This window comes from Aspergillus heteromorphus, assembly GCF_003184545.1.
Source record: "Aspergillus heteromorphus CBS 117.55 chromosome Unknown BO70scaffold_1, whole genome shotgun sequence".
NCBI lineage: Eukaryota > Fungi > Ascomycota > Eurotiomycetes > Eurotiales > Aspergillaceae > Aspergillus > Aspergillus heteromorphus.
Window position 1 is genome coordinate 2764209 of NW_020290406.1, and position 25826 is coordinate 2790034.

General features: G+C 54.0%; 8 protein-coding genes across 8 annotated transcripts; 5 read left to right on the plus strand and 3 right to left on the minus strand.

The window, feature by feature from the left end:
• Window positions 1–114: 114 nt before the first annotated feature.
• Window positions 115–5487, minus strand: cef1 (putative cell division control protein (Cdc5)). The gene is made up of 10 exons (XM_025545643.1): window positions 5332–5487; window positions 5241–5274; window positions 4828–5168; window positions 2805–4766; window positions 2333–2395; window positions 2219–2246; window positions 2040–2104; window positions 1950–1984; window positions 743–1896; window positions 115–657 (listed from the first exon to the last, which is right to left on the minus strand). The coding sequence occupies exons 1-10, from the start codon at window positions 5355–5357 to the stop codon at window positions 499–501; spliced, it is 3867 nt and encodes a 1288-aa protein (XP_025404632.1). The 5' UTR covers window positions 5358–5487; the 3' UTR covers window positions 115–498.
• A 188-nt stretch (window positions 5488–5675) lies between these two features.
• On the plus strand, window positions 5676–8700 carry BO70DRAFT_384265 (Nop53-domain-containing protein). The gene is made up of 5 exons (XM_025545644.1): window positions 5676–5862; window positions 5928–6884; window positions 6938–7150; window positions 7612–7911; window positions 7987–8700. The coding sequence occupies exons 1-5, from the start codon at window positions 5729–5731 to the stop codon at window positions 8591–8593; spliced, it is 2211 nt and encodes a 736-aa protein (XP_025404633.1). The 5' UTR covers window positions 5676–5728; the 3' UTR covers window positions 8594–8700.
• Window positions 8701–8915: 215 nt separating this feature from the next.
• BO70DRAFT_358016 (ribonuclease H2 subunit C) lies at window positions 8916–10130 on the plus strand. Its single transcript, XM_025542192.1, has 4 exons — window positions 8916–9157; window positions 9214–9291; window positions 9355–9566; window positions 9620–10130. Exons 1-4 carry the CDS (start codon window positions 9001–9003, stop codon window positions 9659–9661), a joined length of 489 nt encoding a protein of 162 aa, XP_025404634.1. The 5' UTR covers window positions 8916–9000; the 3' UTR covers window positions 9662–10130.
• Window positions 10131–10226: 96 nt separating this feature from the next.
• On the plus strand, window positions 10227–11548 carry BO70DRAFT_306613 (putative mRNA decapping hydrolase). The gene is made up of 3 exons (XM_025540047.1): window positions 10227–10381; window positions 10487–11143; window positions 11214–11548. The coding sequence occupies exons 1-3, from the start codon at window positions 10306–10308 to the stop codon at window positions 11456–11458; spliced, it is 978 nt and encodes a 325-aa protein (XP_025404635.1). The 5' UTR covers window positions 10227–10305; the 3' UTR covers window positions 11459–11548.
• Window positions 11549–11753: 205 nt separating this feature from the next.
• On the plus strand, window positions 11754–12862 carry BO70DRAFT_384267 (ubiquitin carboxyl-terminal hydrolase). Its single transcript, XM_025545645.1, has 2 exons — window positions 11754–11857; window positions 11938–12862. Exons 1-2 carry the CDS (start codon window positions 11809–11811, stop codon window positions 12636–12638), a joined length of 750 nt encoding a protein of 249 aa, XP_025404636.1. The 5' UTR covers window positions 11754–11808; the 3' UTR covers window positions 12639–12862.
• Window positions 12804–14471, minus strand: BO70DRAFT_358019 (MT-A70 family). Its single transcript, XM_025542193.1, has one exon. It carries the CDS (start codon window positions 14433–14435, stop codon window positions 12873–12875), a length of 1563 nt encoding a protein of 520 aa, XP_025404637.1. The 5' UTR covers window positions 14436–14471; the 3' UTR covers window positions 12804–12872.
• A 703-nt stretch (window positions 14472–15174) lies between these two features.
• Window positions 15175–18825, minus strand: BO70DRAFT_281478 (putative RNA binding protein Jsn1; the record flags this gene model as incomplete). Its single annotated transcript, XM_025539016.1, has 2 exons — window positions 15175–18514; window positions 18587–18825. 2 exons carry the CDS (start codon window positions 18823–18825, stop codon window positions 15175–15177), a joined length of 3579 nt encoding a protein of 1192 aa, XP_025404638.1.
• Window positions 18826–21708: 2883 nt separating this feature from the next.
• On the plus strand, window positions 21709–24472 carry BO70DRAFT_358021 (putative signal transducer). The gene is made up of 2 exons (XM_025542194.1): window positions 21709–23827; window positions 23882–24472. Exons 1-2 carry the CDS (start codon window positions 21964–21966, stop codon window positions 24427–24429), a joined length of 2412 nt encoding a protein of 803 aa, XP_025404639.1. The 5' UTR covers window positions 21709–21963; the 3' UTR covers window positions 24430–24472.
• The last annotated feature ends 1354 nt before the right edge of the window (window positions 24473–25826 follow it).

Here is a 25826-nt window from a genome sequence, read left to right on the forward strand (position 1 = left end):
GGGACGAATACTACCTACCTACTCGTCTGTAAAGATAAGTAAGAGTCTGGACTCGCCATAGGAAATAGAAATAAATGCCACGGATATACAGACACACGCAGCTTCATTCCGGCTCTAGGTAGTAGTAATTCATTTGGTCTAAACTGCAACCCTCCAAGATACAATGATAATTATACGGAACACCAACCCTGCTAACCCATGCTAATTAATATGAACCCACCAGCTAACCAACCAACCAACCAACAGCAACAAGAGTGAGTTGTGCACAATCAACTCCCAGTCCCGACACACCATCAGAACAGAACCAAAGTACCAAGTCAAAAGAAGGAAGGAAAGAAAGAAAGAAAGGAAGGAAGGAAAAAGAAAGCAATGACTCCATCCAGTTTGGGTATCAATCTTCTCGTCGCCGTCGCCGTCGTCGTCGTCCTCCGCATTAACTTCACTTCGCACACACGCAAAAAACACAACCGCATACATACATGTTTATTGGCGGTTTCTTTACCAGTTCCATGTACGGGATGAGGCAGTGAAGACGGGCGGTTTCCATTGCAGACGGGCGGGATCGATTTTGCGAGCGCCTTTTATTTTTTCTTTCTCGAGGCGTTTCTTGTGTTCTTCGACGACTTGGTCCGTTAGGACGATGGTCCAGTTTGCTTTCTGTTGGGGGTGAGGGGTTAGTTGTTGCGCCGGCGGGGATATCGTATAAGGGGAAAAGGGGCCAGGGGGACAGGGGGAGACATACATGATATCTGAGCATATTGAAAACGACCAATGTCTCGTGGACGTCTTTCTCCGTCATGGATGTGAGCATCGAAAGATCATGTTCGCTGATGGACTCCCGGCCGGTTTCCATGAGCAACTCGACCAACGTTTCACGCCAGTACTGTCGGTAGCCGAGTAGACCGAGATCACTGAGTGGTTTCTCGGGGGACCCGAGTCTTCCTTCGCGCTTGCTCAGCTCGTAACTGAAGGAGATGAGGAGACGGCCGTAGCCACGACGCTGGTACTGGGGGAGAGTCAGGATACAAGCGAGGTTGTAGCCCTCCGCGGAGTCCTTTTCCTTGGAGAAGTACCCGACCAGATGGCAGCCTGTTTCGTCGCGGCTGCACATGCAGTAGAAAAGGAAGGGGTCGACGTCGTAGTAGAGGGTCTTGTGGTCTAGGAACAGCTTGCTGAGAAGACAAAGGTTTCGACACCAGGTGCGTTGGCGTCTTCCGTCGACCTCGAAGAAGGAAATGTAGTCGTCCCGGTAGATCTCGTTGCCGGGCGGGTGCACGAGCGTGCACTTGGACCGGTGGCGCTCGAAGGAGCGCTTGTTGTTGAAGTACCCCAGACAGAACTCGTCGATGTAGACGGTGTCCGCGTCGGAGAATGACGGCGGGTATGGCGAGAAGTACCACGGCTCGACGTCGAATTTCCCCATTTGGAGACGGGTCAGGTTGCGCACGCGGTGGATTTCCGTCGGGTTCTGGGTCATACTACCGCTTGTGCGCAGTCTTTCGATCTCTTCCTCGCGGGACATGAGCTCCTTCTCTTCCTCTTTTGCATCCTTGGTGAAGCTGACGTCGATCATGTCGACGTCGTCGGATTCGTTCTTGGGGGTTCCATCGGCGGACACGGCTTCGGATCCCCCGATGGAGAGGTTCACGGGGGTCTCGTCGCCGCGATTCTCCTTCCCGCCGGCCTTGGATAGACGCTGGGCTTTGCCGACGTTGGTGTTCTTACCCGTGAGAAGGTCCGGGGTGGCCGATACATCACGGCTTTCGGCTCGAGCACGCTTCTGGGTGTTCTTGCTGGGCGCTTTATTGCTGGGGCCGGCCTTCTTCTTCTCTGGTTTCTCTGGCTGGGGCCATTCGACCTCATGAGAAAGGTCAATCCTCGCGGAGTCAACCCATTCTGGACACGATATCAGTATGTACAGGCAGGGGTTATCATTCAGTTCAGCTTACCATCAAGACGCTTGTTGAAATCGACATAGTGGACGCTGCGAAGGTTAGTTAGCACCAAGATCTCCATACCATCGGTGATTCAGAACGTACTAGAATGCAGTCCCATCCTTCCGCTGCTTAATGGACAGAATTTCCGCCTTCCGAAGTTCCCCATCCTACACAACACAGCTCAGTCAGTCATGGTGCCCATTTGGCGTAACAGTAGCAGCGAATGATGTCACGTGATCTGCCGCAAGACGGGAGGCAAAAGATGCCCACGAAAGACTGACCTTCTGCACCATGGCCTTCATACCGATCCTAGCGACATGATTAGCACACGCGACCGATGAAACCGGGGTCAAATAGCCCAGAAACTATATGGAGGGGATTTTATCTCGACATACCGGATGGTGTTGAGGGTGGCGAACCCCTTCTCAACGGGGTCCGGGGTGCCGGTGGCCTCGTCCCTGCCGCCCATGGTGAAGGAGGGACGATTGTCAAAGCGTCGGTGGGGGAATGAGAGATGGAACGGCGATGGGGGGGGGGTGAATTGCGCGATGGAAAGCGCCGGAGAGGATTGCAGGCAGGAGGTGGAGGAGGAAGAATCGCCGTTGCGATGCGTCGGAAGAGACCGCCTTAGACTTTTGCCATCCGCTTTGGGTCGTCCATCCCCAGCGCCGCCGTTGCATCCGCTCTTATTGTTGCTGGTGTTAATTATTATTGTTCGTGGTATTCAAGTCTACCCTCTACCATACATGTGGCGTCACAACAATAAGGAGTCCAGCTAAGGCCAAATGGCAAGCAGATGGGAAATATAATTACATTCTCAATTCCAGGATTCCAATTCGAGCTAGGTAGGTAGGTATTTAATGCCACCCATTCACCATCCCCCCGGTTCCGGCGACCAGCTCCTCGAGCTCCTCCTTCCTGGTCCGATAGACCTCTTGGGCTTCACGCTCTCTGCGCATGACGAAGGCCACGTCGTCCCTCAGCTTTTCCAGTCTTCGGGAGATCGCGGATTCCTCGGAGATCTGCAGAGTACGGAAGGCATCCAGCTCATCGCGGGTCTTCTCGAAAGCTGTGTTGGCCTCGACAATTTTGGTTCGAAGCACCTTCGCACGGTTCTGGTAACCCCCGTAGTGTAGAGCAAGCTTTTTCTCAAGCTTGTTCCCCCGCTCCGCGGTGGCAAGTAGGGAGGCCTGTACATTGTCGAAGGCGCCAATCATCCGCTGTTCCTGTTGGTATACATCCTCTTCTTCGTCATCGGCGTAGTTGGAGAGACCGGGGAGTGTAGTGGAGTGCTTCGACGACCATTGCTCGTCAAAGTTCTCCTGCCATTCCTGCTGCTTTTCGGACGCGGCAGCTTCCGCCGCAATAGCTGCACGAGCCTGGGCAAGGAGAGAGTCATCGTACTGTTCCAACTTCCGGGCCTTGCCTTCAACCTTGGCTCCAGGGACAGGGAATCTGCGGGCGTCGTGGGCGATAAGAAGAGCGGCTTCTTTAGCCACCAATTTCGCGATGGGATCCGTTACGTGAGACACCCGATCCATCAGCGCATCGATGTCAAGCACGCTTGGCCGGGGTAGGGATCGCTGGTATACTTGGCTCTGACGCTTGCGCTCGGCTTCTGCAGCACGCTCTCTAGCCTCCTTTTCTCTCCTATCGCGCTCAGCTGAGTCCTCTTCTGTGTACTCGGCCGCTGCAGCTGGCTCTGCGGATTCGCTCGGGAGCTCTTCCAGTTCCCATTCCGTTTCTTTGGGCTTTGGTAGAGCAGCCAGCTTGCCACGGATGCTTTGGCGCTCGAACTTCTCGTGCATCTTGATATCTCTGGGCGTGCTCCCGATCAGCTGCCCATCAGCCTGGTTGAGAGCAAAGTGGTCTCGAGGGGTTCGCAAAGGAGTAGCACCAGGTCCGACACCACCCCTCATAGGTGTCGCGCCAACGCCGTTGCCCTGTCGGAAAGGAGTGGCCATGGGGTTCGGTGTGACAATCTCCTGGCGCCGAGGAGCAATCCCGTCGAATCCGGTAGAAGACCCTCCCTCGTGCAGAGGGGTGTTCTCTCCTCCCAGTAACGATGATTGTGTTTCAGTCAAGGCTCTTATGTTGCGGATTTCATTGGCGATGTGATCTTCCTCCGGGGGCGCCCGAGGTGTCCTGATCGGAGTCCCACCGACCATGGCAGTGTAGTTTCCAAGCAAGCCCCGAGCTCCCTCCTCATCGCCTGCCAGCTTACTAGCTCTGTCACCTGCCATGCCCATCTTGATAATATCCTCCATTTCGCCCTCGCTGACTTGAGGGGCTGGAAGGACAAGCCCTCTCCTCTTGCTGCTCTGCTCTGCTTCTCGGATCTTTTGCATCTGACCAGCGCGGGCGGCGGCGGCGAACGCGGCAGAGTTGCTGTTCTTGTCGTTCTTCCTCTTCTTTCGTTCCGCATCGTCGTCTTGATCGCCTTTGCGCTTGTTGGCGAGCTGTTGTTTGCGGGGGTCGAACATTTCTCGTTGCCTCTCATTCCGAGCCTCTTCATCCAGAGTATCGTAAAATCCAGGTGCTGCCGGCTTCTCAAACGGGATATCGGCGTTGTAATCCATTTCGCCCTTCTTGCGAGTAACGACCTTGATGTTAATGCCAGCATTCTTGAGTTCACGTCGTTTCTGAAGCACTGCGAGTCGTCGCGACTCTTCCAGCTGCCGTTCTCTGGCCTTGCGCTTGGCCTTCTTTCCCTGTGTGTTCGCCAGACGAGCTCGAGCCTCACTCAGCATTTCCTTCTCATCTTCGTCGAGGTCGATTGTGTCAGGACGAGCGGGTTTCGATTCCGGGTCGGGGTCCAACTCTCCGGGTCTACACAAGGTCAGCAGATGCGACAAAGATTACATCATTTATACGATGTCAGGAAGCATACCTTAGCCGCCGCACATCGTCCGCACTTGGAGCTGCCGACTCTTCACCGGGGCCTCCGAGTCCCAGCTCATCATTCTCACGGGCCTCTGCTTCGTCCAGCAACTTCTGATAGCGTTCCAAGCATTGTGTAGCTGTGCGCCCCACGATAGGTGCGATTGTACGCCATTGTGTCGGCATCAGCTTGGCCAAATGCAGCAGCTTCTCATCCTCCTCCCTCGACCACTCGACCTTGCGGATGCCGGGATCCAGCCACTCCACCCATCGCGCCTTGCATTGTTTCGGGGTCTTCCGTGCTAACAGCGAGGACACGCGCGCCCACTGGTTCAGACCGTACTTGGAAACCTAGGGGAAAGAGCATCAGTATCGCGCAAATCGAAAATCAAGTACCTGTTAAAAAGCGTAGAATAAACATACCGCCGCCCTAAGCACCTCATCCTCAATATTCGTCCTAATTGCATGTAAGCGGGAAAGCTGGCAGAAATATGGTAAATCGCGAGATACTTACCAGACACCTCCTTTGACGACAGGCATGGCTGGGGATGCTTGCAGCCGCTCGCAATGGTAAATCGATCAAAATACTGGGCAATGATTAAAATGTCAAAGAGAGATGAAGGCCCGGAGTAGAAATAAACAGCTGGGACTAGGTCCACGCTGACCAGAGTCGACAAAGAAGCGACGCGGGTGAAAAGCGAGGTTCAGGTCCTGAGGCGGCGTTCGTCACTTGCCCGCGACAACCGCGCAGAGCCTTAGCGCGGCAACCGCACTAGCGTCGCCCCGCGGAGGCTTATGTAATCCCGGTCCAGATTTTTGGTCGGAGTATCCAAAAATTTAGTACGCCGCAAAAAAGATCGCATATCAGCAACAGAGCTCTACATCGACTGTCGCTCGGTAGAGTCTCCGAAATGTCTAGCAAAATCGGCGCGCCCAAGCAGTTTAGCCAGCCTTCCCGTAAGGGCAAGAAGGCATGGCGTAAGAACGTCGATATCGAGGAGGTGCAGGAGGGTGTCCGCCTTCTGAAGGAGGAAGAGATCAAAGGGTAATAATTTCATGTGCCATCCTACGGATATTCACTGCGGCGCGCTGACTGTTTTTATCTATTAGAGGTGTCCTGGCTGAGAAGCCTTCCGAAGATCTGTTCGTGATCGATACTACGGGTTCGACGGCAATCCGCGACGCACATCTCAAGAAGCACAAGCCTCTGAAGTCGGAGGAAATCCTGGCACAACGGTCTGCTATTCCGGGTGTCGATACGCGCAAACGTCTCAACTCCAAGGTCACAGATGGAGTCATCGAACCGAAGAACAAGAGGCAAAAGAGCGACTGGGTTACCCGCAAGGATTGGCTGCGTCTGAAGCAGGTGGCTAAGGAGGGAAAGCCGGTCAGCAAGCCTGTTGGAGGTGGCTTTTACGACCCCTGGGCTGAGGCGGAAGATAACTCCACCGCCATGGACGACCCCCGATTTGACTACCTGGAGAAGCCCAAGCCCAAGGTTGAACCTGTGACCTTGAAGCAGGCCCCCATCTCGCTCGCGGCGAACGGCAAGCCCATTCGCGCGGTTCCTTTGCCTGTTGCCGGTACGAGTTACAACCCGACGTTTGAGGACTGGGATCGCCTGCTGCAGGAGCAGGGAGCGCTGGCAGTTGAGGCTGAAAAGAAACGCCTGGAGGAGGAGCGTAAGGAAGAGGAGAGGCTACGCATGATCGAGGAAGCCAAGGACGACGATGGCGCGGTCAAGTCGGATGATGAGAGTGCTTGGGAAGGGTTCGAGAGCGAGTACGAGAAGCCGGAGTGGCTGAGCAAGAAGCGTCCGGAGCGGAAGACGAAGGCACAGAGGAACAGGATCAACAGGCGCAAGGAAGCGGAGAGACAGGCGAAATGGGAAGCGCAGATGAAGAAGAAGGAAGAACAACTAGGAAAGGTCACCTCCGATGGAGCCGATGACAGTGAGGAGGGTGAGGAGGGCGAGGGTGAGGTCGAGGTTGCTCAGCAATCGGAAGACTCCTCTGATGAAGGCGATGACACTGCTCTGCGTCGGAGACCTCTCGGCGGAAAGCTATAGTAAGTGCCACCGTCTCTTCCTAGCATCCATCTCTTTACTGACTTGAAACCAGCGCTCCCGAGAAACGGTTGGAGGTCGTGTTGCCGGATGAACTTAAGGAGTCGCTACGTTTGCTCAAGCCAGAGGGCAACCTGCTGGACGATCGGTTCCGCACACTGGTGGTCCAGGGTAAGATGGAGTCTCGTAAGCCGATAACACAGCCGAAGAAGGCGAGAAGAGAGGTGACGGAGAAGTGGACTTACAAGGACTTCAAGGTCCCGGGTCTGTAAATAGTCGATTTCCTTTTGGCGTTTTATGTTGGTTCTGTCGAGATAGATTTCACGTAATATGGGCTACTGCTGGACATAAAAAGTTTTATACTATCTTATGAAGATTACGATTGCCTGCTATCACTCTTGTTTTCGAGTGCTCTTATCTTAAAAGAGGTCATATAGTCTGTAGATCACACCATCCGTACTTCTGCCATACATAGAAAGTGCTGTGGATGTGCCGACCAGAGATATATATCTACACGCCCGGCGGCGTTCTCGACTTGGGAGTAGATACTAGTGGACCCGTCCGAAATTTTAGCGGGGGCGGTTAAGGTTGCTTTGGGAAAGTTGCCGGGCCAGCCTCCGCAACAACCCATCTTTTTTCTCGGCCGCCTCCCAGACTCTCCGTCCACTTCACAATGCAATAGTGGGAGGCCTTTTTTTTTCTTGGAATGGACTTGAAAAATCTCTCCAGCAATTGGAAGAAACTCCAGGGGACGCTGAGCAAGGACAGCGTCTCCGCTACCAAGCGCAAGTCATCGGACCGCGAGACGCAGAATGGTGGCGTGAAGAAGCGAAAGACAGAAACGGTCGACGGCAAAAGGAAATTCGATCGGGCGCCGGCCTCGACGAAAAGAAGAAAAATGGTTGAGAACACTACGAAAGCAGGCGAGGATAATGTCCAGGAAACTACAGTGAAGTCGAGGTCGCGGGGGAATTCTACAGCTACGGTATCGGAAACGAAATCGAAGATCAATGAAGGCCGATCACCGACGTCAGTCCACCTCTCTTGCTGGCTCTGCTTTTGAGATTTGTCCGAATGAAAGGGGTTTTGCTGACGGATTTGCAGTGCGGAACTAGGCAGATATGTTGCGATCGATTGCGAAATGGTGGGCGTCGGCCCCAACCCCGACAATGATTCCGCTCTGGCGCGCGTCAGTATTGTCAACTTCAACGGCGAACAAATATACGACACATACGTGAGGCCCAAGGAGATGGTTACGGACTGGAGGACGCATGTCAGCGGTATTCTCCCGAAGCACATGGTGGAGGCACGAACACTCGAGCGGGTGCAGAAGGATGTGACCGACATCCTTGATGGGCGAATACTCATTGGACATGCGGTCCGTAACGATTTGGACGCTCTTCTCCTGAGCCACCCCAAGCGCGATATCAGAGACACCAGCAAGCATGCGCCCTACAGAAAGATCGCCGGCGGTGGCTCTCCTCGCTTGAAGATGTTGGCTTCGGAGTTTCTTGGGTTGGACATCCAGGGCGGCGCGCATTCCAGTGTGGAAGATGCTAAGGCTACGATGCTTCTGTACCGGCGAGACAAGGAGACTTTTGAGCGGGAACATCTGAAGAAGTGGCCGGTACGGGCAGTGGTCGAAAAGAAAGAGCAGGGCGACGAGGAGAAGAAGAAGAAAAAGAAGAAGAAGAAGACCCGCAAGAGGTGATTCAGTTTGTCGAATACAATGGCTGATCCTGTTTGATATACCCCAAGTCCATGAAGTTGAAGGTTATCTATAGAGAGCATATCGAGTACATAGAGTTTAAGCAAAATCAAGTTTCTATAACAATAGCATAAGACCCAGAAGATCTTCAATCCTACTTCTGCTCTCTATCCTGTTCATGTTCCGCGGTAGCTGCACTCGCCAGTTAGCACTTAAGCCGGCCGCGGAATGGCGGCCGCCCTTTTCGCGGCTACGCGTCGCGTTTCTCCCCGGTTTAACCTTCAAGATCTTTTACCAGACCGAGACAACTTCCATCGTCATACCACGCAGATAATAGAAACCGCTCAATATCCACCATTATTAAACATATCTCAATTAGACCCAACATACACCCTTTTACTCAATTCAAAATGTTCGCCATTCAACCAGCACAAAAGCCCTCTTCCGACAACGACACATCGACTGGCAGTGATCAATTCACGCCTAACATACTCCCCTGTCGCATTCGTCACGATGGCCCTGTCGAAACACTAGACCGCTACTGGACACCCGAATCCGATGAAAATGGTAGTTGACGCTCCTATACCACCAATACTAATGGCTCGCATGCTCACCAATTGCAGACAAGAACCTGCAGACAGCCTACTTCCGCGGCCGCAAGCTAAGGGGGCGACGAGTTGCGATACCAGAAGGTTATGAGGGTATGTCTCTTCTCAGTCCAATGCCATTTCCTAGGGGGTTTGCTAACAGGATGCTTGCTCCAGGTATCGTTGCGACGCCGTCAGACCGTGTGATGCCTTCTACCCAAACAAGCGCAGACGTTGAAGTCGAGGAAACCGAACCCGAAGAGCCAGTCAAGGTTCTCGAGAAGCAGGGTACATTCGACGAATATGTGGTCTGGGGACATGAATGGGTACCGGCGGCAGACGACTCCTTTGTAAAAGGCGTGGAGGAGTGGATTAAGCTGGCTGAGGCGGTATGTGAAGCTGTCTTCTCTTATGGTGGTATCCCTGCTGACAGTATGTCTAGATGCATTGCCAGCCCAGCAGCGAAAAGAAAGCTTCTACTTGAGCCTGGTTGTAAACAGGGGCCATGATAACCCAGTACAGGACGTTCCTGGCTTCGCCCGCGTGGTTACAATTCCTTGATATTCGACAAGTCCTTCCGATAAGCCTGCTACAACACAAACCCAACTCTTACGGTGAACCTCTCGGCGTGTCCAGGCGATAAGTCAGCTCAAGCTTGCCATCTGTGGGTTCTGGTTGAACCCAGCCCAACCAGGACCACGATAGACCTCGTGGGAGCAACTCAACCAACCAGGAGGCCAACACAACAATCCGAATCTGTACCGATGTATCCTGCAATCACGGGTCCTCGAAGGCAGATTATTAGACACCCAGGGCCTCCAATATTCCGACATGTGCAGGCAGACGCATATATAAGCAAGCTGGCCGACATGCGCAAGATAGGATGTCGGAAAGGACCATAGTTATCGCAGAATACCAATCATATGTCATGGGAGCTGTTCGAAGAACCAAACCAAACCAATATAGTCCATTTTCTTAGTGCAGCGCAATCACAATCGGAACGTATAGATAAGCCCGACCGCCCTGAAATTCTGCCTGACGAAGAAGATCTGGGGTAAAATCAACAACTCGCAACCCCATCCTGACAGCTCCATACAACCCTCTCATCCTGACCCAATCCTCTTCGAGATGGCCGCCAGCGAGGAGAAAATCGCACCTGAAGTGCTCATCTCGAAATTCGAGGTGGGCAGACTACTCAAACAAGGCATGCATACCCCTCCTCTCTCTTGAACCACCCCCACCCCCACTCCCACCAGCCTCACACCACGACTCCATCCCTCCACGAAGCCAACTAACAACTCCCTTCCAGACCAGAATGGCCGTCGAATCACCATCCTCGGCACCATCAACAACCAACCTGGCATTCTGACCGCCGAACGCGCCGCCTTCGCCACCGAATCCCCGGAAGCGCTGCAAGCCTTCCACGCCGCCATCACCAACGTCAACAACCTCGGCGACAATGACATCTACCGGTGGTATCTGGCCTCATCGAACACAGAACCAGGGGGCCAGCAGCCGCCCGACCTCAAGCTCAACCTCATCTGGCCGTGCACGGAACAGCACATCAAGAAATACTCCGAGCAGGTCGTCCGCATGGTCACCGAAACACCGGATATCTACCGCGACCACGTCCAGCCGTACATGAGTGCGAAGCGCGACGAGGGTCGGCTAAACTGGGTGTTTAATATCCTGGAGGGCCGCACGGAGCAGGAGGATGTGATTCTCAGGGATGCCGGGCACGGGCCGGAGGATGGGTTCTTGATGTTGCCGGATCTGAACTGGGATCGGAAGACGATGGGCTCGCTGCATTTGTTGGGGCTGGTCATGAGGAGGGATATCTGGTCTCTGAGGGATCTGAAGAAGAAGCATGTGCCCTGGTTGAAGTATCTGAGGAAGAGGCTGTTGGAGGGCACCGTCGGTATGTATCCGGGGTTGGAGGAGGATCAGTTGAAGCTTTATGTGCATTGTAAGTTGTCCTGCTTCTTTGATCTCTGATCTTGTCTGTGGTGGATCCTGCTGACATCGATGTGCTACAGACCAGCCGACGTATTATCATTTCCACGTTCATGTGGTTAATGTTATGCTGGAGGCGGGCGCGACGCAAGCGGTCGGGAAGGCGTTCGGGTTGGAGAATATCATCTCTCAGCTGGAGACTCTGGATGGGGACGAGGAGGCGAGCATGGCGGACGTCAGCTTGACCTATTACCTGGGCGAGGCGAGTGAGCTGTGGACGAATGTGTACGAGCCGTTGAAGAAGGGGGAGAAGCCGCTCGCAAATTGATATGGCGATACGATGCTAGATGTTACGCCTAGGCCTTGAATGATCAATGATGACGATTACGATAGATACATTGCGCATTAGCTAAATCCTCCAACTGCCAAACATAGACACGTACCCCAATAGCCCAAATATCTCCCTATATATACAATAAATCATACCGCGTGGAGATCTACATCCGGGCGGGACGCTCGTTCTTTCGACCCCGCAGCCACCGCCAACCCCTCACCACTCACTACATCATCATCCGCACAGCTATCATCTCCCTCATCCCTCCATCCCTCCTCCACTCCCCCCCCCCCCCCCCAAAGGAGAAACCAAACCACTCCAACAACACGTCACGCTCAATCAAAATGGCCGACCCCGATGCTCCCCAAACAAACAAGGCCTTCGTGCCTCTCGGTACGTGCCCCTCCACCCCTCTTCCTCCCCAATCCCAACACACCCACCCACACCCACCCACCATCTAACCCCCTCCCTAGAAAACAACCCCGAAGTAATGACGCACCTCGTCCGCCAACTCGGCCTATCCCCGTCCCTCGGCTTTACAGACGTGTGGTCGATCGACAGCCCGGACCTAATAGCCTTCGTGCCACGACCGTCGCACGCGCTCCTGCTCGTCTTCCCGGTATCGTCGACCCACGAAACCGCGCGCCGAACCGAAGACGCCCCGCTTCCGACATACAGCGGCTCCGGGCCCGGCGAGCCGGTGATGTGGTTCAAGCAGACCATCCGCAACGCGTGCGGGCTGATCGGCCTCCTGCACGCGGTCTCGAACGGCGAGCCCCGGAGACATATCACGGCGGGGTCGGATCTGGATACGTTGCTGCGGGAGGCGGAGGGGCTCGAGCCGGTGCGGAGGGCGGATCTGCTGTATGAGAGTAAGGCGTTGGAGAGCGCGCATGCGGATGCCGCCCAGCTGGGGGATACGGCGGCGCCGCAGGCGGAGAGTGAGGTGGATTTGCATTTCGTGGCGTTTGTCAAGGGCCAGGATGGACGGTTGTGGGAGTTGGATGGTCAGAGGAAGGGCCCGTTGGAGAGGGGCGTTTTGGGCGTCGATGAGGATGCGTTGTCTGATAAGGCGTTGGATTTGGGTGTTAGGAGGTTCTTGGAGATTGAGAAGCGGAGTGGCAATCCTGATCTCAGGTTTAGTTTGCTCAGTTTGGGGGAGGTGTTTGAGTAGGTCGGTGGGTTAAAAGTTGGATGATGGATTTGGGGCTATGGTGGGTTGGGTTGAGGTGTTTGCTACTATTGCTGATGTGTGCTGGTATACCCTTTTATGGTAAAATGAGGTTGGGAATGGGATACGGTTGGTTGGCTGTGGACACGAACAAACTGGATGTGCTATTGAATTCGATGTATGTATGGGTATAGGATAAGGTGCATGCTTAATCCAAACACTCACTCACTCACTCACTCACTCGCTCGCTCCCGCCCCCTCATCCCCCATCTCCTTCTCACCATCAACCAACCATTCCTCCGAATTAAACTTGAGCGCCTCATCCCCGCAAGCCCACCACCCAGCCGTGAGGTTACGCGCGAAAACCTCCAAAGCATCGTACTTCACGCGCCGACCGTCCTGCGTCCTAAAGAACACCGTATCAAAAAGCTCCCTCAGATTCGGTTTCCGAGAATGAACATCCGGAACAGCCGCAATGACCCTCCTCTTCACATCATCTTCCTGACCCCGCCCCTCAGATGCAGCAGACGGATCCCCCCGTCTCCCAATCACAAGAATCTCATACGGCTTCCTCCAAAGCCCATCCAGCGACGAAATCGGCTGTCCGTCCGTCGTCGTCTTCAGCCATACCCATTCCTCACAGACGGTCAGTCCGGCCCCCCGGATGACGTCGTATGCTGCAGTTCGCGCCTTCGCGGAGTTGGTGATCCAGATTGCTGCGATAGAGGCTGGGATGTCTGCGTCTGCGTCTGCGTCTGCGTCTGCGTCTGCGTCTGCGTCTGCGTGTGCAGGTAGATTCATCCCGAACTCTGTCCCGTTAGAGCCGTTTACGGGCAGAGGGTGCTTCTCCTGGAAGTGTGGGTGTAGATGCGTGAGCAGAATCCCGCGGACTCGTCGCGTGAGCAGGTCCCAGTCTAGATACGATTGCGTGCGGTAGTGGCCGCTACGACGGACGGAGCGGTTCGTCCATGGCGGGTCGAGGAGGATGAGATTGAATTTCTGTTTGCGGGAGAGGCCGGGGATGGGGTCGGGTTCCTTCTTCGTCGTGGGGTCTGAGATGGGGAGTCGGCATCGGAGGAAGTTGGATAGAGGGGGGATGTGGAATGAATGGTAGTGGTGGTGATGGTGATGTGAGTTGTGCGTCTCATTCGCGGGTGAGATAGATTGATCGGGTTCCAATAATTGGCAGCGTATCTGCACCGTGGCCGATTCGACAGATGTGTTCTTGACCACCAGATGGGAAAGTTCCGACATGGACCCGAAGGCATTCAAGCCGGGCGACAGGATCAATGGCGGACCCTGGGAGAGCTTCGTCTCTGATCGAGAAGTATATTTCTCTTCCACCCAGTCGGAGGCGGATCCCTCCTCCCACAGTCGACAGCGACATCCATCTCTGCGTAGCTGCTCACTCCGTTTCCTCTTTCCAGAAGAGACCTGCTCGAGGGCATCACTCTCGACGGCGATTCGAGGTAGACACCAATCAAACCCGGCGGCGAGTGTCTGTCGGAGCTCAGCGAGTTTCTCGGTGACCAGGGGTTCGATGATCTCCGTCTGGAAGACTCGTTCGGAGAGCGGAATTCTCTCTAGAACTCGGGCCCGTGCTGCTTCGGTTTTGGGCTCGGTTGCAGGTGGATAAGGGGTCGTGATAGGCGCTGCAGAGAGGAGTGTTTTCCCGAAATGATCTTGGTTGGATGAGGTGGGGGTCGGAAGCGCCTGTGCGAGCGCAATTGAGGTGGGGATGTCAACTATAAAGACGGTGGCATCCTGATTTTGATAAAGGATGGAAGACGATGCCGTCATGGTCGTCACGCGTTCATGGTCGGGGCGATGATGGGGTACTTGTTTTGCCGGCATTCAGCGGTCTGGATTTGCGGGACAGTTGGGCAGGCACATCGAAGAAAGACAGCCATGTCTACGAGCGAGGATACAGAGCCACAAGATCATGGTTGATTATCGCATTTTACTGATTTCTATCCGGAAAGCCTCCCCCCGACCCAAAAAAAAAAACAAAAATAAAATAAACCCCAACGTACAACCAGCGGAGCACGGCTCAATCTGACAGTGTCTTATCCTCCACCATACCCAACCACCCTGGAAGCCGACGAATAATAATAGTAATAGTATTAGTAATAGAAATAGAAATAAACAATACCGTCCGTTCTCATATCCAACAGAACGATTGTAAAGGTAGGAAGGCAAAGCATACCCAAACCACAGCGTGGCGGAAATCACTTGAATGCTTATTGACAAAGGCAACACCACTATGCTCTGGAGTAAACTGAAATTGCAACACTTTTTTTCTCTTCTCATTCCTCTTCCTCCGTTTCCAAGACGATCCAGCGTCGGTCTAGGTGTGACAAGGGTCATTTCGTGCGTATAGCCATACTACTCTCTGTATCCCGGAAATCGAAAAATAAAGGACAAGGACAAAACTTTATACATCAGGTTGAAGTCAATGGCGGATTAAAGAGTTATAAGGAAGCCTCAATACTGGAGACCGCCCGCGTTAGCTTCGTTCCCCCAGGCAGCCCGCCGCGTCTCACATGTGCTGGGGATGACTCACACGTCCACGTCGTCCCCCAGCGGACTGTGTCGGGGCCGGCTGTGCTTGGGAATAAAACTGCGAAGGATACTGATACATCGGGGCCGAGCCCACGTTGGGGCTGAACTGCTGGGGAGCATAGTTGGGCTGGTTCAACATAGACCCAGGGTTGAGCTGGGCGGGTCCGGTCATAGGAGCAGCCGGGTTCTGCAGAGAGCGAAGGTTATCCGCCGAGGGCGCTCCGGCTGGATATCCGAAGTTGGCGTTACCCAGGCTCGGGTAAAGGCCCGAGGGCGAGAGACCCCGAGACTGTGCAGCTAGGTACGCTTGATACTGTATCTGCTGCTGTGACAGAGGCGCCAGGGGGTCCTGGCCGAATCCGGGGCCGTTGACGCCATTCAAAGGATTGATTCCACCAGCAGAACCAAGGCTGTTCATTCCGTTGATACTGTAGGGATCAAACTGGGGGGCATTCGGCTGTTGCTCAGGAGCAACAGGCCTGGCAGCTTCCAGGCTTTGACCAAGCATGGTAGGGAACTGCGCGCTATATTGCCTCTCCATGGGGGGCTGAGAGGCATAGTTTGAGGCCGCCTGGCGAGAATTCGGGCGGTGCTGCTGTTTGTCCGCGGTGGACCCGTGGTCACGTCCATGGTGGCTGTCACGAGCATTTCCCCGAGAGGACAGACCAACCTCGTCCATCAAGCGCTTGTAGCCTTGGCTTGGAGTGGCCTTCAATTTAGTGAGAACCTTCGAGACATTCTTCACAACCTCTGCTCGCATGGATTCATCGAAGAACGGGGTGGTGAGAACCTTGAAGATCAATGTCGCTCCAGATGTCTGATCCGCCAGGATCTTCTCCAAGACCTCGTCGCCCGGACTGAAGAACAGAGCCTTCAAAACAATTTCACGGGCATCCGGTTCATTGCGCTGGTTGATGACCTTGAGCACGGTCAAATAGGCGACCTTGTGGGTGCAAAGCTGCACGAGGTGAGGAACCAGTCGGGGTGCAAGGACGGTCCGGCGCCGAGGGAAAGTGCATGTATCGAGGAACCATGTCAGCAGCAAAGCACCGTTCGCATTTGTCGCAAGCTGCACACTGTGCAGAGCAATGGCTGCCGCGAGCATGCGTTGCTGATCCTTTGAGGCATGGTGGCTCTCGAGACAGGCTCGCATAGCTCGGGCACCGAATCGACCCTGTGCGATCTCCCACATCCGACTCAGCATAGTTTCGAAGATGAAATCGTTGAATGGGGTCGTGAACCGTAGGCAGCACTGAAGAACGTAGTTTCCGTACTGGTCAAGGAAAAGCGGGACAATGTATGGCCTCAGAGCATCAACAACACTATTCATCTGGTTTGGGGTCTTAGCAACATCGATGATCTTTTGTGCCGCCCAGGTTCCGTTCTTGTGGACCCCGATTTCAGCAAGGTGAGGCGCAATCGGCTTGAGCATTTCCTCTTTGGTGGGTTCAGAGCAGAATTCGAAGAGCTTCTGGACAACAGTATTTCCTAGGTAGTCCGAAGAGAGTTCCGCAATTTCTGGCAGCATCGCAATCGCGGTCTCTTCGATTTCCTGGACCGAGCAAGCGCCGTTGTCAATCCTCTTCCGGATGTCGCGGAGACGTGGGGCATCGAATGCCCTGGTCTGGCTAGGCTCAGGGATCGCAGGGATTTCATCTTCAAATGCAGTGAAGGCAATGGCGCGTTGAATACTAGCCGTGATGTTGTGCACATCATCCTCGCTAGCCCCGAAGTCAGTGACGATTTGCGCCATTTCCGGTTGAAGATCGGAAAGGGCAGGAATCTGTGGGACATTGGTCCCGCTTTCCGACCTCAGGATACCATCGGGGCCATTCAGGCTCGTGCTCAGGTCTGGGGTTGGGGAAGACTGAGCCCCATTAACACCAGGGGTGCCGGAGGCGGAAGTGCCAGGCACTTTAGCATATCCGATTCGGACTGGACCGGCGCCAGGGAAGATCTCCTTGCCGTTAAGCAGTGATTTTGCCTGGATGGCACTATCGGTACGCTCGAAGTTGACAAAGCCACAGTTCTTGTGGGTGAGTACGCGGGTAGACTCGATCTTGCCATACAGGCTGAAAATCGCCTCCAAAGATGTGACAGTGGTGGAAACAGGGATGCTACCAATCCACAGGGCACGGGTTGGGCCATCCTGGTTGTTTTCATCTGTCATCTCCGTAGGCTGCCGCATGGCGCTTCCACTCAGATGCAGAAGCTGCACAGCTTCCGTCAGTTCATCGTATTCTCCACCCTCCGAAATGTTGAGGTCAGCAGCACTGAAACTGTTCTCTAGGCGTGACGGGGTAGCCAGATAATTGCGGATTGACGACCGCTGGGGTGGCGCTTCCAAAATGCCAGCGGTCCTGGCACGGGGTCGGCTGGCAGATGCGTGATTCGCAAATGCCTGTACAGCAAGGTTGTGCTGATGTATCTGATGTTGCGTCGCAGCCAACTGCGCAGCTGCTGAGGCTGCAGAGGGCGTGACAGTGCCAGAACCAAGTTGCGAGTAGCGACTCTCATACTCCAAGTCCTCGTCATCTGCATACTTTTCCTTGGCATTCACAGAATACGATCGGATCCGGCTGTTATTCTTCATCATAGCCAATTCCGCGAGCAGAGGAGGAAGGCTAGACTGTTGCTGCTGCTGTTGCTGTTGCTGCTGCTGCTGGTGAAGAAGCATATCGACAGAAGGCCGCACAAGCGTAGCTCGCGCCTGCTGTGGGGTCTCGGCCAGTCCCAAGTAGTCCAGCGTTTTGACGTCAGTATCGGCAAGTCCATCTCTTGAAAACGAGGAGAGACTGGGAGAGGCAGGCCCTTCGGAAGAACGAATACTCGTAAGAGTTGTCGCGCGCTCACGGCCTGTTCCCCAGCTGGTAGAGAACAAGGATGGCCCAAACGGGCCAGAAGATCCCAGAAAGTTCGCCCTCTGGGGCATGGAACCAGCCCGGAGACGCGAAAGGGAGCCTGCGTTATTTCCGCCAGCGGTGGTCGCAGTCTTTGCGCTTGTGTCAATACCGGAAACGCCGGTCGGGCGGAAGGGGCTAGTTGACGGCGTGGGACGGGAGGTCTGGGGGATGTACGGTTGTTGAAGATTCGCCTCGTTCAGCGCACCAACAGGCGAAAATCTCGACGGGACCGTGCCAGCTCTTGCTCTCCGGGCAGGGCTGTTCATTGAGCCGCTGGAGGTGGGCACCAGATCAGGGAAGCCTTCCTGGCTTGGGGACTCCGGGATGTTTTCGCGGAGAGGGGTGGAATGACCACTAGTCGGGGGACCCCAAATGCTAGGCGAAACGCCTTCCTCCGCTTGAATCTCTCGTGCCCTAACGGTAGAAGGCATGTGTCAGTCGGCCGGGAACCGGAAGCAGGCACCTGAAGAAAGTTATGCTGCTTACCGCTTCGAATACAAACGAGCCCCAAGATCATGAGAAGGGGATCCAGCCCCTAGCCTCGCGCCCCCGATCGAGCCTGCGGCGCCATTCAGGCCATTTGACGAGCCGAACGGTGACTTGATGGCACCGGATGCCGACAGGTCACTAGGGGAGCTACGCCCTGTACTGGTCCCGGACATTGGCTGAGTAGTCGGAATATAATTGAGGTTCATGTGACCGTCCGGTCGTGAAACAGGTAGCATTATGAATTATATCCCTCCGCCTTGAATCAAGGTGGACACCAGGTTCCTCGCGTATAAATCAGAAAGGCGAACGGTGGAAGTCGGTTGGTCGGTAAATAAGCTGCTCAATCGGAAATTTGCCTCGCGAGAACCATGTGTCAGTTCAATCCCGAGAAAAGGAAAAGTATATGGTTGATGTCGGGTGCTGATGGTAAGCACCAGGGCAATCAACAATGGATGGCTGGATCAGTGAGTGTGACTGGGACACTCCAGGAAACCGGTGTTCTGTGCGTTCGTTCAGCCCGCGTGTGGATGTATTCGTAGCGGGGTTAACGGAGGACTGGGTCCGAAAGAATACGTAAGCCTGAAGGAGCACGGATATTCAAGGATAGGAGGGAGGAGCGAGGCCCGATGAACTGGTGGTAATAAGTCGTCCGTTATGTGTGAAGCTCGGTCAGCTATGGTCACACTGGGTAAAGATGATCCTTGACTAGTGTCCAGACTCGACGGCCACGGTCCACCGCAATAATTATCTAGATCTGACAATCCAAAATTATCACTAATCGGCTGCGACCCGCTCGTATAGACCGACAAGACACGAGGGGATTGTCTGGACAAAGAGGTCGAGCGAGGGGGGATGTGTTGGGGGAGAAGAAAGCAGCGGTCGATGTGTACGGGGGTAGCCGAAAGGGTCGATGGCTACTAGACGGTGGCTGGAAATAAACGGCGCGGCGCGGCTTCGGAGCAGAGAAGCCAGGCAGAGAAAAAGATACAAGAAGGGAAAAGACCGGCGATAATAGCACTAAACGGAATACTGGATTGAAGAATTAATGGGGAAAGGAGGAGAAGAAATCGAGAGGGGGAGGATAAGATAGAAAGGGGGGGGTGGATGGCATGAACATGAAAGGAGGAGGAGGAAACGTGAGAAAAGAGACAGATGGCGGTGATGCGAAGAGGAGAGGGAGAGGAGAAAGAGTTGAAAGCAGCTCCGGCGCGGCGGGAAGAGGTGGAAAAGAGACTTCGAGAGAGAAGGAGGAAGGCGGTTGGGAGCTCCTGTTGCCGGATCCCGGGGGGGCATGTCATATCCCCCGGTCTGGTTGGTCGGTCGGGTCGGCCATTCCTTTTGATTATTGGGACGGAATCGCGTTCGAGAGGTACAGGTACATCTGTCTATCTAATTCTAATTTTTTCGAATTCAATGGTCATCCCCCCCCTCCCCCCTTCCCCATCCAGGTTGAATTGCTCGTGCCCACTGGTCAGGGGATGGATATTGGATGGATGGTGAACCGCGAACCCTCCTCCCTTCCCCTTCCCTCTTCCCCCCGGGGTCAGCTCGGTTCGATCGATCCCCTCTTGATCCCGATTTTGGAGATGCTACCTCAGGAGTCCACCATCGACCATGGACCTGTCAGTTTTTTCTCACTCTTTGGTTGGGTGTAGAAGACTGGTGCCTCTTCCGTCAGAGAACAATCCACCCGGTGTCTCTTTTTACTTTTTCACTTTTTAAAAGTTGTGCGCAAACTTCCACCCTCATTTTCGACTCCCTAAAGCGGAAAGAGATCAGGCCAGGTGGAGTCGAAGCTTGGATGGCATCGTCAGTCGTCAGTGTCCATCTAGGCAGCCAGGTAGTAGATAGGTAGATGCAAACCGCAGTTCCTTCAATCTCTCCCCTCATGTTGCAACGCAATTCTCAGTGAAAGTATGTATGTAATTAAGGTAGGGGCGCAATCCAACGTGAAACAGCAAGTGTATCGATATATATTGCCTGGCACTTCTGTCCATCTAACTTAATCATCATATCATTTAAAGTCGAAGCCGGACTCGGCGGAAGCTCTCAGCCTCTCGCTGGCAATCAATCAATGGCCTTGCGCAACCCATGTCGAACCTGAAACGGGGAGGAGCCGACCGGGCTGGATGGGTGATTGACACCCTGAAACATCCTAGACCCCGCATTCCACAGTCCGTCATGTGTTTTGACGTGATGCAGTGGCCATTGTCCTGCTCAATGGCCGACTCTCTCTGCTGTCTGAAACCAGAATCCAGCCAGTTCCCTCGGTTTATTGGCTCGTCGCACTTGCTAGCTCTTTACAAGTATCAGATCTAATGGCCAATCTGTTCACTGGAGCCTTTCTACTCCTCCGTCCTGTGTAACTAACCCATTCATAGTAGTGTCGGGCAAAAATCCCCGTATGACTACAGGTAGACCCAGGGTTCCGGAAGCTCAAATACCCCTTACTCAGAGTCAAGATAGCGAAATTCAAGATACGGAGTACAACGTCCTTGATTGCCCTGTGCTGACAGCAACTTGAAGGGATGATGGTTTTGTCTCCATGTGAAGTCTGAGGCTCTACTGTGTATGCAGGAACACCATATATATTATTTCGAGCTGAAGCTAATGCCAAATCATGATGGAATAATACTTGGACTCCGGGGTAACCTCAAAGCCATACGTGGAAAACTGTTGTAAGAGTTAGGACTTGGCAAAATGGAGTACAACACTGCCTGCAGCTAGCTGCCTGTGCTTGCAGCAGGTAGTGAAACCAACATGGTACCTGACCCAGAACATTCTTCTGAGTGAGTGTGGATATGTTCATGGTCCCTGACAGACCCGAAATGGGCGGCAAACCATAGAACAGCACACTAGTTATATAGTGCTGTGGAGTCCAGGTCTTCAATGATGCCAACATACTCCGAAGTATCTAGACATGCAAATGCATTTTTAAGATTCTGTTTCCCGTGCCCTGTATACGTTGGCTCCTGCGCGCTTCCCCTATACACGTGATGTCTTGTAAGACCTGAGGCACCAAGACGGGCAATTAACTCACCGCCCGCCCGCCCTCCGTATCTGCAATAATGCTTTTCGGCACCGCCTTTCTAGCTCTCCAAGTGCTTCATGGGACTCGACCATACCCTGCGTCCTACTCGTCCTCACTATTTTTACTACCTCCCTACATAACTGGTCACTCGAGAAGCTGGATTTCTCAGAGGACCCTGTAATGGATTAAGCGGATAACAGCATCGAACGTGATACCCCTGGTTACTTACCTCTTTCCGCGCCCGCTCCGACTAGCGCCCTCTCGTGATTTTACGGTCGGCTTTCAGCAAAACACCAATATTAAGTGTTCGGAGGAGATCAATCAAGTCCTTCCCTCACGAGAAATGTCAGACGACCATGAAAGCCCGCCCTCCCCGGAGGAAGTGGCCCCGGTGGAATCGCTCATTCAAGGGCGCGCGAAACGAAGCACGGCTGGTCTTCATATGTCAGCTCTCTTGGACGCCGCCGCAGATGACGACCTTGCCCTTTTGTTCGAAGAGGTGGAGGATGACAACGAGTTTGCGGAAGATATGGAAGAGGAAGGGGAGGAGGATGACATGCGATTCGAATCCTCGTCAGACGACGACGATGACCAAGGACCCGACGCCCGGGCTGACGACTTTGAGGGTGAGAGGCAAATCGAGAAGGAGGAGCGAGCGGAGAAAAAGAAACGGAGGGCACAAGAGGATCTCCGGTACAAGATAGTCAGCAAAAAGGTCAAGATCGATCCTACCGCCGTGTCTGCAATCCCTGCTCCTCGACCGAAGAAGAAGTCGGAGCGCATCTCCTGGATCCCCACGCCCGAGGAAGGCCCCATACGATCGTCGTCTCGTCGCCAGACCATGCAAAACAAGGAACTCACGCATGCGCGACTCAAGGATAGCGAAGAGAAGCGCATCCGCCTGATCGCGACGATGGAGGAGGCGGCGAAAAGGAAGGCCCGGTTTAAGCCAAAGGAAATTACGCAGGCCGAACGTCTTGCTGAAGCTGAAAGAGTGGAAAAACACAACAGCAAGAGTCTGAATCGATGGGAGGAAATGGAAAAAAGGAAGGCCGAGGAAAGAAAGGCGAAGATCGAAGCCCTTCAGAACCGCCGTCTTGAAGGTCCGGTTATGTCATATTGGAGTGGTATAGCAACTTGGGTGGATGGCCGCCTAACGCGCGTTGGCAAAGTCAATGTAACGCCCAAACCAGAGAAAGAAGAGAATACGCGCAGGAAAAGCAAGAAGATGGACAAAGACGGCAAAAATGTGATAGAGCAAAAAACGACCGAAGATGCTGTTGCTGCCGGACCTGCCACGTCGCAAGCAGCCCCTCCTACCACCCAGGCTGAGGCTTCTGCACCACCACAAACGTCTGGCGATGGGGAGATCGCAAAGCAGGATCAAGATACTCAACCCCAGCAGACAAACCCCAAACCACTCGAGAAAAATGGCGAGACATCCCAAGACAAAGCTTCTGATACAGCAGAGCAGGCTCCCGCCACCTCTCCTGCAGCTACGGAGGCTATTGCTCCTGCAGCTGCCCCCCCTGACCAAACATCTACATCTGCGCTCAATGATGAATCGGGCACAAAGGTAGCACCAAACCCAGATTCTTCGAAAGCCGAATCTGGGAAGGCAGAGGAAACTGCTGAAGCGCCGACTCCGGGCCAAGCCCCACAAGATGGGAACGCGAATGAGAAAACGAATAAAGAAACGACTATCCAGCAACCAGATGAGGCATCTAAACCCGCAGCCGAAGCTGAACAATCCATATCGCAGGTGTCTGGTGAGGGCTTGACACTTAGATCCGAGCAGCAGCCTGACCCAGACCCACCCTCTGTGGAAGGGAAGTCCGATGATGCAACAAAGGAGCCAATCTCTGAACCATCTGCAGCGGCTCAGCCTGCGCCCGAGACTGCCGCAGCACAACAGGAGCTTTCCCCTACTGCTGCTCCTGATACACTTGATGCCCCTCCACAAGCCGACCTACCGGGTGACATCCCGATGCCGGATATACAACCAGAAAATGAGGCTCCTAAGATGCATATAGACCAGCCAGCTGTCGCGAACGAGAATGCGCCACAGCCGGAGATCCCAGAGATTCCTCCAGTCATAGAGCAGACAGGACGCAGTCTGACAGTGTTGGAAAACTTTGACGACAAGACCGCGCAGAGTCGCGAGTTCAGCATTTACTTCAATGCAAAGAAACCTCCCAGGCTTACCAGTATGCATATCCCTTATCAGCCCACTGCATGCAACCGCTAACCACGCAAACCAGAAATCTCATCATCTCTCTGTGTGATTACATCACTTCCCTCGCGCTACAAGGACACGGAAACCTCCCTCCCCTTTGCAAACTCGTATGCGTACAAGGAGATCCGACATACGGTTGCGCAAAAGTACAGCTGGAGCCCAATGCTTGGGTGCTACGTTGGCCCTACTGGGGTTGCCGCGCGTGGAGTCCCGGCGCGGTTCCTCGGCGGTGTTGACGCAGAGGAGGAAGTCAAAGAAAGCGAGCAGAAAGACAATAATGGCGGTAGCAACGAACCCGCCACGACTGAGACAGAGATCGAAACAAAGGCGTCTGGTGGCACGACCACTGCGTCTGCAACCTCCGGTCCTTCAGCCGCACCGGCGCCGGCACCGACACCGACACCAGCACCAGCACCAGCACCAGCACCAGCACCGGCATCAGCACCGGCATCAGCATCAGCACCAGCACCGGAACCAGCACCAGTACCAGCACCAGCATCAGCACCAGCATCAGCACCCGCACCCGCACCCGCGGCAGGTGGTGCGGGCGATCCAATGGAAGTTGATACATGATTGCGGCCACCTGGATATGAGCCCAGGTGGGACGAGTCGATTAATGTCCTCTGTATATTCCGTCATGTACTACTATATCAAGCCTAAGATACCCACATCAATTGCATCTGCCTGTCTCACCTCGAGCTCCTGATCCAGTCGTTCATTCTGACCTCCATATCATATCAAGTCACACGGTCACAGGCCTACTGTACGTAATCCAGATAAAAGATCTGCCAGGGCCGAGCTACCGCATGTACGTGTAGCATAGCCCATACAATTATGCATGCCACAATGCCGTCCCCAACAATGAGGCGGGGGAAGAGGGAGGAGGGGGGGGGGGGGGGGGGGGGAGTATCGAGGGGCTATCGAGTTCATGCAGAGGTGTAACTAGAACCAAGTACCTATGCAGAACCCTCACACGATCAATAATAAAACTCAACGAGTCAGCTCCCATCCAACCCTAGACGTCCGACAGACAGACGGTACGGAGTAGATAGGTAACAGGTCGCGACATATAGCTATCCCCCTGCCTGCCTAGCCTATCTATCAGCTCTACAAACCTACCCTGACCTACCCTGTCCTACCCGGAGACAAGTCGATAGATAGATAGATAGACAGACAGATAAGAAAACCCCGCGACAAGCCCTGAATAACACTGTTGCCCACTCACCCCCCACTCACCCACACCTGACGCATAGGCAAGGTACACCACACCATGGTTATTGTGGCTTGGAAGCCAACCGTGAATGCCGATGGGTAGTAAGTAACTAACTAAGAGCTGAGAGGGTCCGGGATCAATCCCCTCCCCTCCCCTCCCCTCCCTCTTCAACGTCTGCATTTAGTCATTCGACGGAAAGCGTCGGGAACGGTGTCACTGGCCACGGATACGCGGATGAGAGAGAGAGAGAGGGGGAAAAAAAAAGGCTCTGCTCTGCTGCCCCTCCTCCTCTTTTCCCTCTCTCACTGGTGGGTGCCTTTTGCTTTTGATTTTTTTTTTTTTCGCTTTTGAGTTTGGGGAGTTTCTCCGTCTGCGAACTGAATTGGAGGTGGAGGTGGAGATCCGAGTCTGTCTGTACTCTGTAGTACTCTGTACCCTGTACTCTGTTGGGATTGAGGGTCTGAGAGTTAGCTAGCTGGGTAGTAATGGGTTCATTTATCGGGTTTTGTTTTGGGGGGCTTCGTTGTGATGGGTGGGATTTTTGAGGAATGGGTAAGTAGGTAGGTAGGTAGTATGATCACTCGGACACGAGAGAGAGAGAGAGAGAGAGAGAGAGAGAGAGAGGAAGGGTCAGGGAAGACGGACAGCTACATGCAATCAACCCATGCGCCCGAATCCAGTAACCTGGCATGTGACTTGAGACGAAGGATCGTCTATCACCTACTATCTATCTACTTACAGTACCACTATCTACACC